Source organism: Centrocercus urophasianus, unplaced genomic scaffold (genome assembly GCF_019232065.1).
Source record: "Centrocercus urophasianus isolate 14NV4802_14NV808 unplaced genomic scaffold, USGS_Curo_1.0 seq_26, whole genome shotgun sequence".
Taxonomy (NCBI): domain Eukaryota; kingdom Metazoa; phylum Chordata; class Aves; order Galliformes; family Phasianidae; genus Centrocercus; species Centrocercus urophasianus.
The window spans coordinates 14,386,513-14,401,911 of NW_024884822.1; the positions used below are offsets into that span (position 1 = coordinate 14,386,513).

A 15,399-nucleotide genomic window follows, 5' to 3' on the forward strand; every position below is an offset into this window, starting at 1 on the left:
CACGGCAAGCACAGCCCATCTCATCTCATCTCACCTCTGCTCTGAGGCTTTTCTCAACGCCCCCATGCCCAGGTACCAGCAAACAGAGAGCAGACTCACCGACAGGTAGCTGCTGGCATCCACGTTGTCGGTGATGGTCTGGCGCTCACCCCTCTGGTTGATCTTCCTAAACCTGCGCCGCGATTGCCGGAGGGGCACTTCTCTTTGCAGGATGCTTTCCTCATTGTCTTTGGAGTTCTCCACCTGAAACACATGTTCGGGTTCCTGGTTAAACATCCAGTTCTTCCATAGCACCGAGAGCCGATGGAGCCGTAGCAAGCTCATGGGGAAGGAACAAACATAAGTTGAGACCAGTTAAACTTTTCTCAAGAAAACGACAGCAGATGCTTTGGAGAACTGCTGCTGCATGGCTCAGAGCGACGTTCTTACAATGAGCCGGAGGCCACAGCTTCCTTCCAGGAAATAGTGGTTTTTTTTTCTTTTTTAAAGCTGCACCCGTATCCTCCAAATAATGTCACTCGTGGGCAGAAAGGCTTTTGCACCACACGCATTACACAATGAGAGCTATATGCGTGTCAGATTCTAAGGATGCCCTCAACAGAAGTTACCATTTAGATATTCATGCTTTTCAACCCTGGCCATTCTATGATTCTGTGACACTTACAGTCTGCTTAAAGCCACTGAGTTATATTCCATTTTTAACGGGGTATTTTTTTCAAAACTTAACAATTTCATGCAGTAGTCACAGAGAAACAACTTACAACATCCCTGTTCTGTTGGTTGTTTAATTGCTTTGCTTTGCTTTTTGCTTTGGAAAAAGCTCTTAGCCCTACTTTCCCTATGCCATACCTATTTCTAACCACTTCCAACAAATTATGAAGAATTCACTGGAACTTGATTCATACCTTGCTGATAAATCACATCTTCAACTAAACATTAAAAATAAGGTAAATTTATCTTGTTAGTAAAAGCCAACAGGAATCCTTTTTATCTCACTAGCTCCAATTCCTTTTTCTTCTATAAAAAGCAGTCCCATCCCTCCCCACTTCCTTCTGATGTTTTGGAAAAGTGTATCCTAGCAGGAAACAGAGCAGACGTGCTGCAAATGGGCTGCAGCCAGCAAGAAGCTCCTCTACCATACAGCTACACCGTGAGTTTCTACTGCCCTAAATGATTTTTTTAAACAGGCTTTCTCAAATGTAAGACTACAGCAGCAGAACAGGAGAAGCTCCACGTTGCATTATGCAGCCCTCCCTTCACACACTTGGGTAAATTATCTCCAAATTCAAATGCAAAAGGTGTAAAGGCATGAAAATTAGGAAGATTTAACGGCAGTAACAAGTCTCTGAAAATAGCTGAACCATTCACAGAAGCAACATCACCTCGACTTTCCACATTGCTTTTCTCAGAGGTCAGAGGAAGGTGCAGGTGACGGGCTTATTTCGTGGGTTATTTTTAATTCCACAGAGAGAAATATACACTGGCAATGCAATTTAAAGATATGCTAGATTTTATATAGAAGGCTGCCCTGCCAATGCAGTGTTACCAAAAAGAAAGCAGAAAAGCAGAGCTCCTTCAGTAAGCGAGAACCACGCTTTCCATTTCTCAAACTGCACACAGGTTTCCTGAAGCAGATGAGGTTTGGTTTCTTACAATTACTCTAATAAGTAACCTTTAAAACTGCCTTGATTCCATTGTGAATTTTGTGCATGTGCAACACGAACTGCTTCAATAAATGCACTGTTTCTTCTTTCCTTTGGTTCAGCCTTACGGGAGCACAGACAGTAAAGCAGGGCTGTGTGCATCTGGCACCCAGTAATGGGGCTCCCTGCAGCAGTAGGCAACCACCAGCCCAGCATTGAGGAGCTTCACTATCAAACCCCCAACTGAACAGATAGTTTGAAGGCTAAAATAAGCACCTACAGCAAGATGATGCTGTTTTTCCTCCACAATTCTAACTGAAAACAAAGAGGTGAGCACAAACGCATGATTTGTTAACACAAGGGCAAAACAACCAACTGCCAGTGGAAACGCAGAACTGAGACCACCTGCTTCCTTCAGTTAGCACTGCGACCGACCAAACAAAACAAAAATACAAATCATAACACCAGGAAAGAGCCCTGCACAGCTTCCAGTTCAGTGCCACCAGCAGATGGCTGCCAGTCCGGCTGGTGGTGCTCACAGCCGTCACTGCGCCTACTGCTGGTTCTGAGCACCCAGCTTCCCCAGCACAAGCAGCACTCAGCCCTCCCTGCACCAGGTTGTCACCCAGCCTGCTGGCACAGAGCACAGCCAGCCAGCACAGCACCACGGGACAAAGGCTTCTGCTGAGTGCTGCAACACTGCAGTGGCACAGCGCAGGAGCAGGCACCAGCTTGATGGCTCTGCTGCCCAGCGCGCTCCTTCCTAGCATCTTGTACACCTATTATCTGAAAACAACTGGATCAGCTTACTAACTGGGCATGTTCTGAAGAAGGGTGCTGCTTTGTTTAATGGGGTTCTGGCAGCTGCAGGCTGCTCCATGCAAACTGCTTCCCCCGCTGCGTGTGCTGCCACAAAAAAATAACAAAAACCAAAGGGGATCATGAAATTGTCCTCAGTGTCGCTCTGCACTTGGTGCCAGCACCTCCAAACACCATGCTGCTCCTCTGCTGTCTTACAATGAATCTAAAGACAAAAATGAAGATGCCAATGTACAATTTCCATGTATACAGAAACACTGCAGTTCTGGGCCATTTTCTTAAGTGACAAATGGCCCCATTATTAATTCAATAGGTTGTTCAGCCTCCAAAATACGAGCTACTCTGCCTACTCACACGCTATCTGTTATCCTCATTAACTTAAGATGACCACATTTTATGGCCTTTAAAATGGGTCAGTTCCCAGAGGATTCCCATTTCAAAAAACTGATTTACACTCTAAAAAGAAAGAGGAAAAAAAATAGGAAAGCAGCAGCAAAAGCAGAGAATGGCAGCAGTCTTTAACTGGGTTAAAGTAGTGAAAGCTTTCACTTGAAGATAAATATTCATTAGGCATTGCACATCTAATTGGATGTTGCATATTAAAGAAAAACTCTCTTGGAAAAAAAGAGTGAAAGAAATTAAGAGAAAGTAATAAGAATTAATCAGGGAAATGAAGCTGAGCACGCTTTCTGTCCCAGCAGCCCACTAGTGAGGCAATGTCACCACACTGAGGCTCTCTTCTCACTCCTCTGCAAGTCCCACGTAGGAAACTGACAGTACTTGAGCTATGTTTTTCTCTAAGTTCTGAACTGGGGACTTCTAGTTCACTGATTTTCCTACAGAAGAGGACAATGAAGTTCCATAAATGGACGTAAGGTACTTTCAGGTGCCTTTATTCTCTCAGTGGAACCTAACTACAACTACAGGAAATCCAAGAAAGAACTTTAAAGCAGAGAGGACCGTCGTCCAGGCTGTGCAGTTCTCTCCAGGAACAAGTGTCAGCATTTGGCAATGCTGATGTATACAAATGGCTTCTGCAGGACTGTGACATTCCCCTGGGAAACCTAACAGCAGTCACACACACAAAAAACTCTCCAGTTTCACAGAACCATAGAATGGCCAGGGTTGAGAAGGACCACAATGATCGTCTGGCTCCAACCCCTACTGTGTGCAGGTCACCAACCTGCAGCCCAGGCTGCCCAGAGCCACATCCAGCCTGGCCTTGAATGCCTGCAGGGATGGGGCATCCACAGCCTCCTTGGGCAACCTGTGCCAGTGCCTCACCACCCTCTGAGTGAAAAACTTCCTCCTCATATCCAACCTAAACCTCCCCTGTCTCAGTTTAAACCATTCCCCTTGTCCTATCACTATCCACCCTCATAAACAGTTGCACCTCTTCTGTTTGCATGCTCCCTTCAACTATTGGAAGGACAGCAACATGCTCTATGGAGATGATACTTCTTTGTGTGTATCTTCACTTTTTTTTTTTCCCCATTTGGTTGCCCAGGTTTTTGTTTGGGTGTTGTTTTGTGGTTTGTTGTTTTTTTTTTTTTTTTTTGATACAATGATGACAATAACATAAACTTTGCCCATGGAAAATATTTCATGTAAACAGCAAACCCACTTGCAGCAGGTGAGTCACTGCCAGGAGGAGTGACACACTTTCCACCTCAAACAGCAGTTGCACCAGTCCATGGCATTTCTGCAGGACACAGCACAGTGGCTCTATGAGCACCTGGAGCAGCAGGTCTGTAAGCACAGGGCTGTGCAATTAGCTTGTGAGTGAAAACAGCCTAAACTGTTGATCTGTTTAGAAACAGAGAGAATTGTTCTCAGCTCCATCAGCCTGAAGGGCCTCCAGCAGACAGAAAGGCACCCACGGGGCCAGGCAGATCCCTGTGCCACAGTTTGGTGCAGGAGCTCACCTGACAGAGCAGACATCTGTGCACACAGCATCTTTTAATGAACACATGAACTTGGCAGTTTGTAAGTATTCTCAGGAAGTGCAATGGACATGGAAAAGGTCGATGGCAGCGAAGCTGAAAGCCTTATCCTTCAAGCTTGGCTAAGCATCCTGTGCTCCTTCAGCTCTTACTTAAAAGCCTTCGCACTACGTGGAATTGCAAAGCTGAGAATAAGAGTACCACTTTCCAGCAGACCCAGCAGTGCTAGCCTGGCCAGTAAAAAGCAATGAATCAGGGGGTGAGGATGGAAATAAAATATTCAAGATAGCAGTCTATTGTTCCACAACTCAGGAATGCTCAAGTCAGCCCTAAATGGTAAGCTTTGGAACTCAAATAAATACAATTTTGAAAGGAATGACACAATCATTCTAATCATCACCATCATTTACCCATCTAGATGAAATGTATGTGATTACTGCCAGTATGATAGCAGCCCCAGGTGTAACTGAAATCAAGGCAGTTTTGCTGCAATTTAATAAAACACTTCACAATAAGCTTTTTGCTATAAGACAAAAAGAATTTGCAGAAATCAGCAATAGATTAAATACATCTGAAAAATCTGCCTTACCACAATCATTTCTGAAGGCTCCAGTATGATACATTCGCATCCTCGTTTTCCTCCAGACTGCTTGCCAAAACTACATAAGGACAGAAAGAAATGAAAAAGAATGAGACAAACAGCTCAGCTCATCTTTTCGGTACTAAAAGCAATCAGCTCTGGTGCAGATTACCTACTCTGCAAAACAAACAAACAAACAAAGAAAAACCAATTGGGTGAAATTATTGTACAAAAAATTCCAACATAACAGCATCATTAACATATTTTTTTAATTATTATTTACTCAGTCCCTCCCATCACAGGCTGTTATGTAAAGCTCAGATACAAAGAGCTCTCATTCCTAAGATCGCTGCTCTTTGCAGATGCCCAAACCCACTCAACGCCTCCAGCACTGGCTGCAGACCTTCTGTCCCAGCTCAGCCTGTGCCACACAGCCGGGCTCAGGTGAAGGCCTTCCCAGACAGACAGCAAATTAAAAAAGTCTACTTCATTAACAGCATCCCAACTGGATTAGCAATGCTGGAGCTGTAGCTGCTGTGTTACAAAGTCAGGCTGCCAACGGCAATCAACTTCTAACACATCAGCAGGCAAAACAAGTGAAGAATCAGCTAACTTGAAGGAAAGACTGATGTTTGCATTACAACAGGGCTAAGGCAAATGCAGAGATGAACCCTAGGAAGTAGATGTGCTTTGCTGGTTTCTGCTACGGTTACGTTTGGAAAGCACATCTGGAATTTCAGCCACAAAGCATTCGAGTTGCAGCCATCTCTATAGAAGACCTTCCCTGAAACACCACCGCTGTGCAGACCTCTGAAAAGACCTGTGCTTATAAGCTGCACTTCTACATACAAAATCTCATCCAGGACATTTGTGTTCTCAAGAAAGGAAGTGAAGCTTCAGCTTTTTCCAGCCAATATATTATTGGTGCAATCCTACAGGCTGGCTGTCAGGATAAAGCACTGCAATTAGCAGAAGCACCGCAGATTAAAATGTCAAGTCTTGATTTTATTAGTGATTTACTGAAAAAAAATAACCAGTAAGTGAAATAACTGCTATGAAGTCATACTGGAATTTTCTCATGCATGCTAGAGAAGGCCAGAAGAGCACAGGTTTCACACTGAAAATTGGTATTTTCCACACATGTAAAGCAAGCGACTGGTAGCTGAAGTTCTCACGGCTTCAGTCACTTGAAAAGCATTCACTCATGCTTTTGCCATGCAGTGTGAGCTTCTGAGCATCTGCAGTGCATCAGATCTATTCCTCCACTAACCAAAAGAGAAAAACAAAGCGAAACAAACCAAGCTTCCGCAGCACGGCGCATTTGCATTGAGGAAAAAAAAAGCTGCAGTTCTAGTTTTACTTCATGCAACAAAGAAATTTAAAAGAACAGATCTTCAGATGGAAATGTAGAGGTGTTAGGTGCAACTAGAAAATGTCTGCATCCTTTTAGAACAGAAATAATCTGTTAATAATAATAATAGTTCTGGTACAGTTGAGCTTCCCTATGCTTCTGTCGCAACATTTGTCAATTAAGCAATGATGATGCACAGAACACGAGAGGAAGAAGACATCGCTTCGATCAAAGGTCAGGCTCTGGGCGCTGCCCCTTCTGGTCCATCAAGCACTTTACAACAACCAAACACTTGCAGAAAGGTTACATTCCAACAACAAAACCCACCCTGCAGATCCTAAGGAATAAACGCCTCACGTTTACCAGTCAATAGGTCATGGTTAATTACTTCCTGGCACGCACCACGCGATGTTCTCTCACCAAGCTGAGACGTGGGCACAGTTTCCCCAGCCATTACATTCTCATCAATGAACGTAACCAGAGTCTTAAATCTACACGCCTTTATTCCACAGCCGCCTGCTGCCATAAGACTCAGCTGTACGAGCCACATCACGGCTCTTACAACCACACTGCTTGCTCCTGTCACTTGCTGCTCACCTATTACATCTGCACCAGCAGCTTTCAGACACTCACTGGCTTGTGACACGGCCACATGAGCAACATCTCCCATGTAAACAAAGGCGGCTTTGTTTACCCCCACACGCCCTGCCCTGGCCGCCACAACCTTGCTTTCCTCCTCATTCACTGCTATTCATAATTAAAAAATGCTTAAGCAATGGTATCACATGAGAAAGGAATGCAAGTTGAACCGGCGTGACGTCGTGCATTGACAGCTAATGGGGATTCAGGCCACAGGATCAGACAGAGCTGCCGACATGTGAAGCACAGACAACGTGCTCCTCAGCAGCTGCTGCTCCCCTCATTCCAGCCATCCCCATTCTGCAGCATGACTCCCTCGTGCAGACAAAGCCCCACACAAATAACACCCAGCTCTAAAAGCTCAGATCTGCAGCACTCGAGCATCTGCTTGACTTCACTGAGCCAAAGGGACCAAAGCTGGTTCCTCTCCCAGGAGCCTCCCACAAAGAAAGGCTGAGGGAACTGGGCTTGTTTAGCTTGGAGAGAAGGCGCTGTGGAGACCTTATTGTGGCCTCCCAATATTTGAAAGGAGAGTATAAACAGGAGGGGGAATGACTGTCCAAAAGGGTGGATAGTGACAGGACAAGAGGGAATGGTTTTAAACAAGGATAGGGGAGGTTTAGGGTAGATATGAAGAGGAAGTTTTTCCCCCAGAGGGTGGTGAGGCACTGGAACAGGTTGCCCAAGGAGGCTGTGGATGCCCCATCCCTGCAGGCATTCAAGGCCAGGCTGGATGTGGCTCTGGGCAGCCTGGTCTGGTCCCAAAACAGAATTTTCTGATCTCACATCTGATTTTCACATCTCAAAGCCTTCAATATAGGGATATCGAGCATCTTATAATGCTGTATTTTCCGGGAACTAGAAAATCAAAGACTGGCTGTGTAAGTTGACACCACAATTGCAGTTACTGATGACTTTCAATAGTTACCTGCAGCAATGCCCTGCACCACATTACTGATACAGCAGTGCAAAGGTATACCAAGCAAACGGCATATAATCTGCTGCAAGTATTTTGCTTTAAATGAATATTCTCATCCCAAACTGCCTGCCTGTCAAACAGCTTGCAGGAACACACAGATGAGGACAAACTGTACTTTTTACCACTGCAAGCAGAACCCAGCGACCTCACACCCTGCCCGACTCAGTAAGCTGCCTGGGTTTCTGCAAGGCGAAGTCATCTCTCACCAGAGAGTGAGAATGCACTGATAAGCTGCATAATAAAGGAAGTAAGGTCTGATTGTTAGGTTTAGGTTTTGTTTGTTGTTGTTGTTTTTTAATTTGTTTATGAATTGAAGCATTTTTTTTCCCAAATCAGAGCTCATCTTCATTTGAAAAATCACTTTCCTGAGAGCACCTCTCATGCAAAGCAGCTGCCCAGCAAAGAGGCAGCATACCTGCTGCAAGGTAACTGCTGCCCAGGCCCAGACGTCCCCATCACCTTTCTCAGCTACTACCAGACACACTACACACTACTGCAAACAGCTTGGAACATCCATCTATATTACTGAACTCCCAGTAGAAATACTCTGAGCTTAATTTCCTTGTAATTGGCCAATAAATAAGAGAAAGCCTGCATAGACTCATGATACACAGTAACACAACTGCAGTGTTTGCATGGAGAGGAGGCAGAATCCTTCCATGGTCACAGTATGGTGATCATTGACACAGAAATCCTCACAGGAATTACTGCCTTCCTGGGCAGCTGCAGAGCTGCACTGCTGCTGACTGCATTTCCAACAGCCCCTAAGCCTTTGATTTGCAAAATAAAGTAGGTAGGGAATTAAGTAACATGAATGTAGATCAGAAGTTGTATTAGAGAATCAAACTTCTGTATAATCTTCCCAAAAGAGGGGGGGGGGGGGGAAGGGAAGCAACGCATAAGGATTTAAATATTTCACTTTTAATGGATAATTCAATAGATGAGCTAAAGTCAGTAAAGGGTTACTACCAAAGTGGGTTTTCCCCATTTGTGTTATTTCTTTTTAAATTGGCAAACGTAGGTGCAGAGTTTCCAAGACACCATATGCTGTGCAGGTCCTGAGCATTTCAAAGTAACTTAATTATAAAAATATTACAATGTTTAATTCCATCAGAAAATGGTTTAAAGGAAACTTGAGACCACAAGGAGTACAGCTGAATGCAGAACACCACTTCCCATTAATGCTCAATCACCATACACCCTTTCTGCATTCGCTGTCAATAACAGCAACGTTTTGCAGGCTTATCTCTCAAGCTGGCTGCAAGCTTTAACTGGGAATGATTCTGAAGGCTGTGAAATGCACCCTCTAGATGCTGCCCTAATTATTGTGCTCAGAATCAGATGAGGTTCTGAGGCAGCCAGCACCTTTCCTACTACTGTCAGTGAGGGGAATTACTGGGGTTGGTGGGAGCTGTGGACAAGATCGTGCCATCGTTTGGTTGTAAGGAAGAGATCTGCACAGAGCCCTGTGTATTCTTTTGGCTCTTGTAGAAGATTATTCTGTGCCAGAAGAAATGTGCCAAGCGCTCATCTTGCTCTGCAACACATCACAGCCTTCTCTCAAGGCAGTGCCTGCAGAAAGCAGCACTCAGCTGTGGGACCAGCACAGAAAGCCTCAGCGGTCATCAGAGCTCACACACAGCAGGAGCAGCCAAGGCAGGATGCCTGGAAGGATGGTCAGCAGCAGAAAGATGCCACTGTGCCTTCATCACAATCTGGGAAGGCAGGAGCTCTGAGCTGCTCATTCACTGAAAGGCACAGATCCACTGTTTGCAGACAGCAGTCATACGAGGTTTAGGAGTAAAACTGATTGCTTTTGGATGATACATTCAAGGTGTAAATGTATTTGAAAACAAAATGTAAAGGTGTCTAAAGTACAAGAAATGTCAGTTGTGCAAATAGCAAGTCCTTAATCCTCAGTTCTTATCTACCAACGCTGTGAAAGCACAGCACTGGGAGCAGAGAAAACTGTGGCATAGAAGAGACTGAAATGCTTAACAGCCACTGCAAGCTGCAAAATATATTAAAAGATTGTTATCTACAAAAATTAACTTTATAAAAAATAAGCTAAGATAATTTCAACCTAAGCCACTACTCGTACAGCCAAACTGGAGTTGCTCTTTTATTATGGCCATTTTCTTTAATCCAAGCATTTGGGTTGGATTTGGGGTTAAAAAAAAAAAAAAAAGATGACCTGTTTGTAGGCAACAAATGCACTACCTGAATTTGGGATAATGGCACCAATTTCCTCCACTTGAGATTTCTGAACAGCCATTTCTGAATTTCTTGGAAGGGGCAGGAAAAGAACTGTTTGCTTTCAAGACACATCTTGGATGTTTCAATACTTTGTATTTTTCCCTTCAAGGTTCAATTCTCACAGCTGTAGGAGGTTGTCATCCACATAATTGGCTTCAGAAGTTCCTCTAGGCCCTTGATACATTTCCTATGGCTAATCTTGCTGTGAGTAATCTCCTTCAAATACCCTGTTCAAATGAATTATCTTGATTAACAAGCAAGGTTAACAGAAAAACTCTTTAACTTGCTGACATGATTTTCCTGCCACAAAATCCCCCAATCCTCTTCTTTTGTTCTGGCCATCACTTTCATGTTAGGAAGAATATTCTTTTCCTACTATGCCAAGTGTACTGATAAATCCATTCTCTGGGCAACAGGGTAATCAAAATCAGGCCACCTTTGTACCCACTATTAATGATTTGCTTACACTGTTTAAAAAAGAAAAACGAAGTCTTACAGGGCTCTTCTTATCTTCATCATCAGATGAATGAATGAATTTTATCCTACCTGCACACAAGTCTTAATCCTCCAATCTTCAATCCAATTACTGAATTACAGCTTGCACAGAATGCCTTTCCCAAGCATCTGCCCCAAATCACTCGAGAGCCTACAGAGATGCACAGGCAGCTGCCTGCTTCAGCTGGGCTATGCCTCTTTCAGGCCTCAATCCAGATATTTTACTCTTTAATGATCTGCAGAAGGACAGGAAGGTTTTCCTGAGCTGAATATCAGAATGGTAGATAATGGATAAAACAAGACATGAAGAAAAGGGGAGCCTGGCCAGCATCTCAGCCAGGCTAAGCAATGGTCTACTGGAGCCTCCTCTATCTATCAAGGTAATGGCTGGGCAGATGACAGGGAAAGGACAAGTGGTGTGGGAAGGGAGCAGGAAATTGGCAGCAGGTCTTCCCCTTCCAGTCACACTTATGGAAATTGAAAGCATCTCACCAGTAACTGTAACAGCAGTTTCACACATGATTATTAAACACAGGTACAAGGCAGTTAGTTGAAAACAAAACAGATAATAACCACTAGAAAAATGGACATATACACCCCCCTCCCCCATAGGAAGTTTGTCAAATGCTCCAGAGATAAACACACAATTGGAATTACCACATCAGTGTTACAAAGGGATCATTGGAAGGGAGTGACCACCAGCCACACGCGAGGATCCAGTTTCCAACTGAAATCCATTTGCTAACTACTATCTGTTACAGTAAATGCCTCAGTCCACCCAGTTCTTTCAAAATGAGAACTATTCCAGCCTGCCTCGTGACCTTTTCAGAGCACCAGGAGGTCTCCATAAAGCCTAATTTCTCATCCCTGGTATTTATAGCTTGCCACACATTAAGGATTCTATTTTGGATCTCACACATTTTCCCCAGGGATGCCTCAAAGCTACCACCATCCTGCATCACTTTTGTGCAGATGACACCTGTCTGCAACCTCTCCCACCTTTGCTCACGTGTTGACACATTTTTTCCAGACTCAACAAATCACATAGCTGGGCTTCGTATCTGATACCTGAAAGCTAAGCAGGATGCCTTCCAAAAAGGCTGCTGGCTGGAAGGACATCTCCACTCCCTTCAGCATCACAGAACTCTTCAAGGATGAATTTATTTATCTTTTTTTTAAAGCAGCACAGATGCATCAATACACTGAGTAATGTTTTCTTCCACACAGTTTATGTCACTGTCATGCAGGTAGAACATCAGATGCTCATTAGACAGAAAGTGCACAGCATCGAGATCCTTATCCAAAAAGGAATTACCTGAAAGGACAGATGTCCTGTCTTTTAAAACCAAACTCTCTCCCTTTCTTTAGGGCAAACAGTATTACTAAGGTTGGTAAGGCACATTTCTTCTAAAAAAATCAAGTAAAAATCAAAGCAATACTAAAATGCACTGAGAGATTCTGGAGGAAAAACAAAAGCCAAGCATACAGACACCAGCATCATAATCAATTCAGGAACTCAGGTAATTGCCATTACTGTGTTACCAACTTCCTATTCAAAGTTTGAAATAGCTTTTCTACTCTTGAGAAGATGCTTCACACCTCACTGTGCACTGTGGGCCATTTCCACTGTTATTGCTTAAGCCAAAAGAACAAGACAGAAGTAAGCAAGGAAGAAAATGACACTTTGTGTCCTATCAAAAGGAGCATCTCTGTGATACCCAAGGGGATGAGAATGAAGGCAATGCTATGCTTTCTTAGAGACACATATTTGAGCCTCCTTCCAGAATGACTTGGCTATGGACAAGGAATAATCCATAACATCAAATGCTACTTTAAATGTAATTAAACAGTGCTAATTATAGTTATGGGAAGAATAGTACTACATAATCCAAGCACTGTTTCATTGAGAATAGCCTGCAAACCATTGGTGACTGCAAATCCCTCAACTACAAAAGTGTTACGTGAGGTATTCAGACCAAGGAAAGCAACCAAACACTTTCATACTTCACTTCTCCATCTGAGATCCTGGCCCCAGAGCCCCAGGAGGACCAAGTGGGACTGGATTGTTGGTGCCAAAGTCAAAAGCTTTGAGGGAAACAAAAAGATTCAGACAGTTTCAACACCTTTTTGCCCACCTGAACTCCTCACTGATTAGCTATCCTTTCAGTTTATCTAGTTGCCCATGTCTGCACTTTCACTCCAAACCTTCAGCATATCAAAGGTCAGCTCGAATTTCAATTCTTCATTTTTCCTCCTCCCGTAAAACGAAAACACAGACAGGAACAGGTTGGTTATTTGGAAGAGGAGTGCGATCCCTTTCATGTGCTCTCAATGCAAGAGGGGACAACACATCCCAAGAGCTACACCATTTAAGCCATAATTTGCCAGCAGTTCACATAACAGAAATTTGTGACCCCTTTTCTATCTAGCAGCTATTTTTCCTCATTACCCATCATATACTGTAATGCTGTAAACTAGCAACAACAGAATTGTTTTTCTTCTTTAAAAAGAAAAAGAAATTTAATGATGCAGTTACGTGACACATTCCACAAATTCAGAAAAACAACTACCTTCATATAGGCTTTAAGTAAATCTCAGCTTGTTACATCCTCACTTGTGGCACTGCTGGACTCCAGTCCAGTTGCTGGCAGGAGATGGAGCCCATCACACAACTTCTTTTGTTGTTTTTTTAAGCACTCCTGCCTATCCTAGAAGCACACTTTCAAGATACAATGAAACAAACACTGCATGATGCACAAGGTCAAGCACAGCATCACAGCACAGCAAGGTCCAGCTCAAGTGAGATATTGAGCCTCTGTTCAAGCACATCCCAGTGCTGCAGCTCTTGGGAACCAACACGGCTGGCCTCTATTCACTTCCTTCACACAAAAATCACAGAAGCCATTAAAATACAGCCTCAAACCAAGGACAGAAACTGCATGATCTACAGCAGTGCTTTTGAGACAAGGACTTCTATAGAAAAGTCATGGAGAAGGAGTGATTCAAAAGGCCCCTGAGTTAATAAGCCAAATGCAAATTCTCTCAGACTCAAAAAATTCAGCCAGGCAAGACTTGATGGTTGGTGTTAATGAACGAAGGGTGGAAGGGATTTAAATGAAGTTAGCAGAACATTTCTGTCCACTGCACAACTTCAGGGAAAAAAAAAAAGAAAGAAAAAGTGACCTTAAAAATTGTATTAAAAAAAAAAAAATTACAGAAGCATCAACATTGGTTTGAAAACAGATCTTGACTTAACCTGGAAAAAACAACCAACTACAATTTCACCTACCTGCAAGGTGGTAAAAACATGGAGTCCTTCATGAGCACAGATCCAGAAAGCAGTATGTACCAGCATCTTGCAATAGTTTCTGAACTGTAAGAAAAGGCACCAGAAATCACTGCTAGCGACCTTCTCTTTACAGCAGCTCAAAAACACCTCACACAAAGTGTTATCCCAGCAAAGCCAGGGCTTCGTGCTCAGCAGCCAGCGCCAGGGGAAGAGTGCCACCTGCTGAGCATCCCCACCACTGCTGCCAGCCCCTCCTGAGGAGCCCAGCCTGCTTTTTTGCACTGGTTTCTTGGTGCTCGCAGCCACGCTGCTGCTGCCAACGGAGCTCCAGCTGGTGGGCACCACCCAGGCACCAGCACTGCTACCCCCAGCTCTTGTCAAAGCTCTTAGCCAGCCTGACTGAGCTTATGTGTTGTAAGTCTTGTATCCACAACTGCTAAAAGAGGAAATGTTGTATTACAGCATGCATTGCAGTGGTTTTGTTTACACTTCTGCTGGAGAACTCCCACCAGCAATATGGGTACTTACCAAAAGAGAACTTGGTTGCCCTTGTATCTCTCATAGCGAGCGCTGGATGACATTATTCTGAAGGAGAAGGAGACATTTAATTTCAATGGTAATCCCCAAAGATCATAAGCCATTAATCACCACATTTCAGCAGAAGCGCTTTAAGGCTTTAAGACCTCAAACTCAACTGTTTTTGTTCTAAATAAAGGATGTGCTTTACCAGAAAATTCAAATTATTACGGTGTTCTTCATTAACCAAATAGATAACATTCAGCTTGTTCTTAAATCACTCCCACACGTTGGAATTAGCCATAGCAACAGAATTGAAGGCACTAAAACACTTCCAACGCACTTTTTGTGCTTTGTTGGCCTTCCATTTTGTGTGTTCTGAGATCATCTGGATGTCTGAAACAGTCAAAGGCATCTGCAACCCGGAGCTAACATGGGGTACTTCCTCCACAACCCCTTGCAGACAAATGGCAGTAAGCCCTGCCCTCGTTGTCAGCAGAGCTCATTAGCTTGCACTCTGTGCCACAGCACTGCAGTGACACAGCTCACATTCTGCCACCTCTAAGTGCAGGCAGAGAAACCCCTGCTCACCTCCACAACACACAGCCCGGCAGCACCACTTCCACAGTACTTTACCTCAGCTGATGCTCCCTGAAGTGTGAGAGTATATCCAGCCCATGAAGGAAGGAGTAGATAGTATTTAAGTCCTAAAAAGACAAAAATTAAAAAAAATTTTTTTTAAAAAAAAAAATGTGAGCAATTGCAATTTCATTCACAGCGTCTAATCACTTTTTCATTACTTTCTCCAATACTTTAGTAAGTTCCACAGCCTCATAGGAAATGGCATTGATGCTCACAGCCCAGCTCAGCAGCCAGGCTGGGATGCACA

General features: G+C 43.8%; 1 protein-coding gene across 6 annotated transcripts in view; it reads right to left on the reverse strand.

The window, feature by feature from the left end:
* The window catches only part of RAPGEF6 (Rap guanine nucleotide exchange factor 6), a 105,665-nt gene that overhangs the window by 71,053 nt on the left and 19,213 nt on the right, over window positions 1–15,399 (reverse strand). For all 6 annotated transcript variants that reach the window (XM_042826187.1, XM_042826191.1, XM_042826184.1 and 3 more), the window contains exons 2-6: window positions 15,147–15,217; window positions 14,523–14,579; window positions 13,995–14,078; window positions 4,995–5,064; window positions 100–243 (exon numbers count right to left, since the gene is read on the reverse strand). In XM_042826187.1, coding sequence (XP_042682121.1) covers window positions 100–243; window positions 4,995–5,064; window positions 13,995–14,078; window positions 14,523–14,579; window positions 15,147–15,217 — 426 coding nt within the window. The remainder of the gene's footprint in view (window positions 1–99; window positions 244–4,994; window positions 5,065–13,994; window positions 14,079–14,522; window positions 14,580–15,146; window positions 15,218–15,399) is intronic.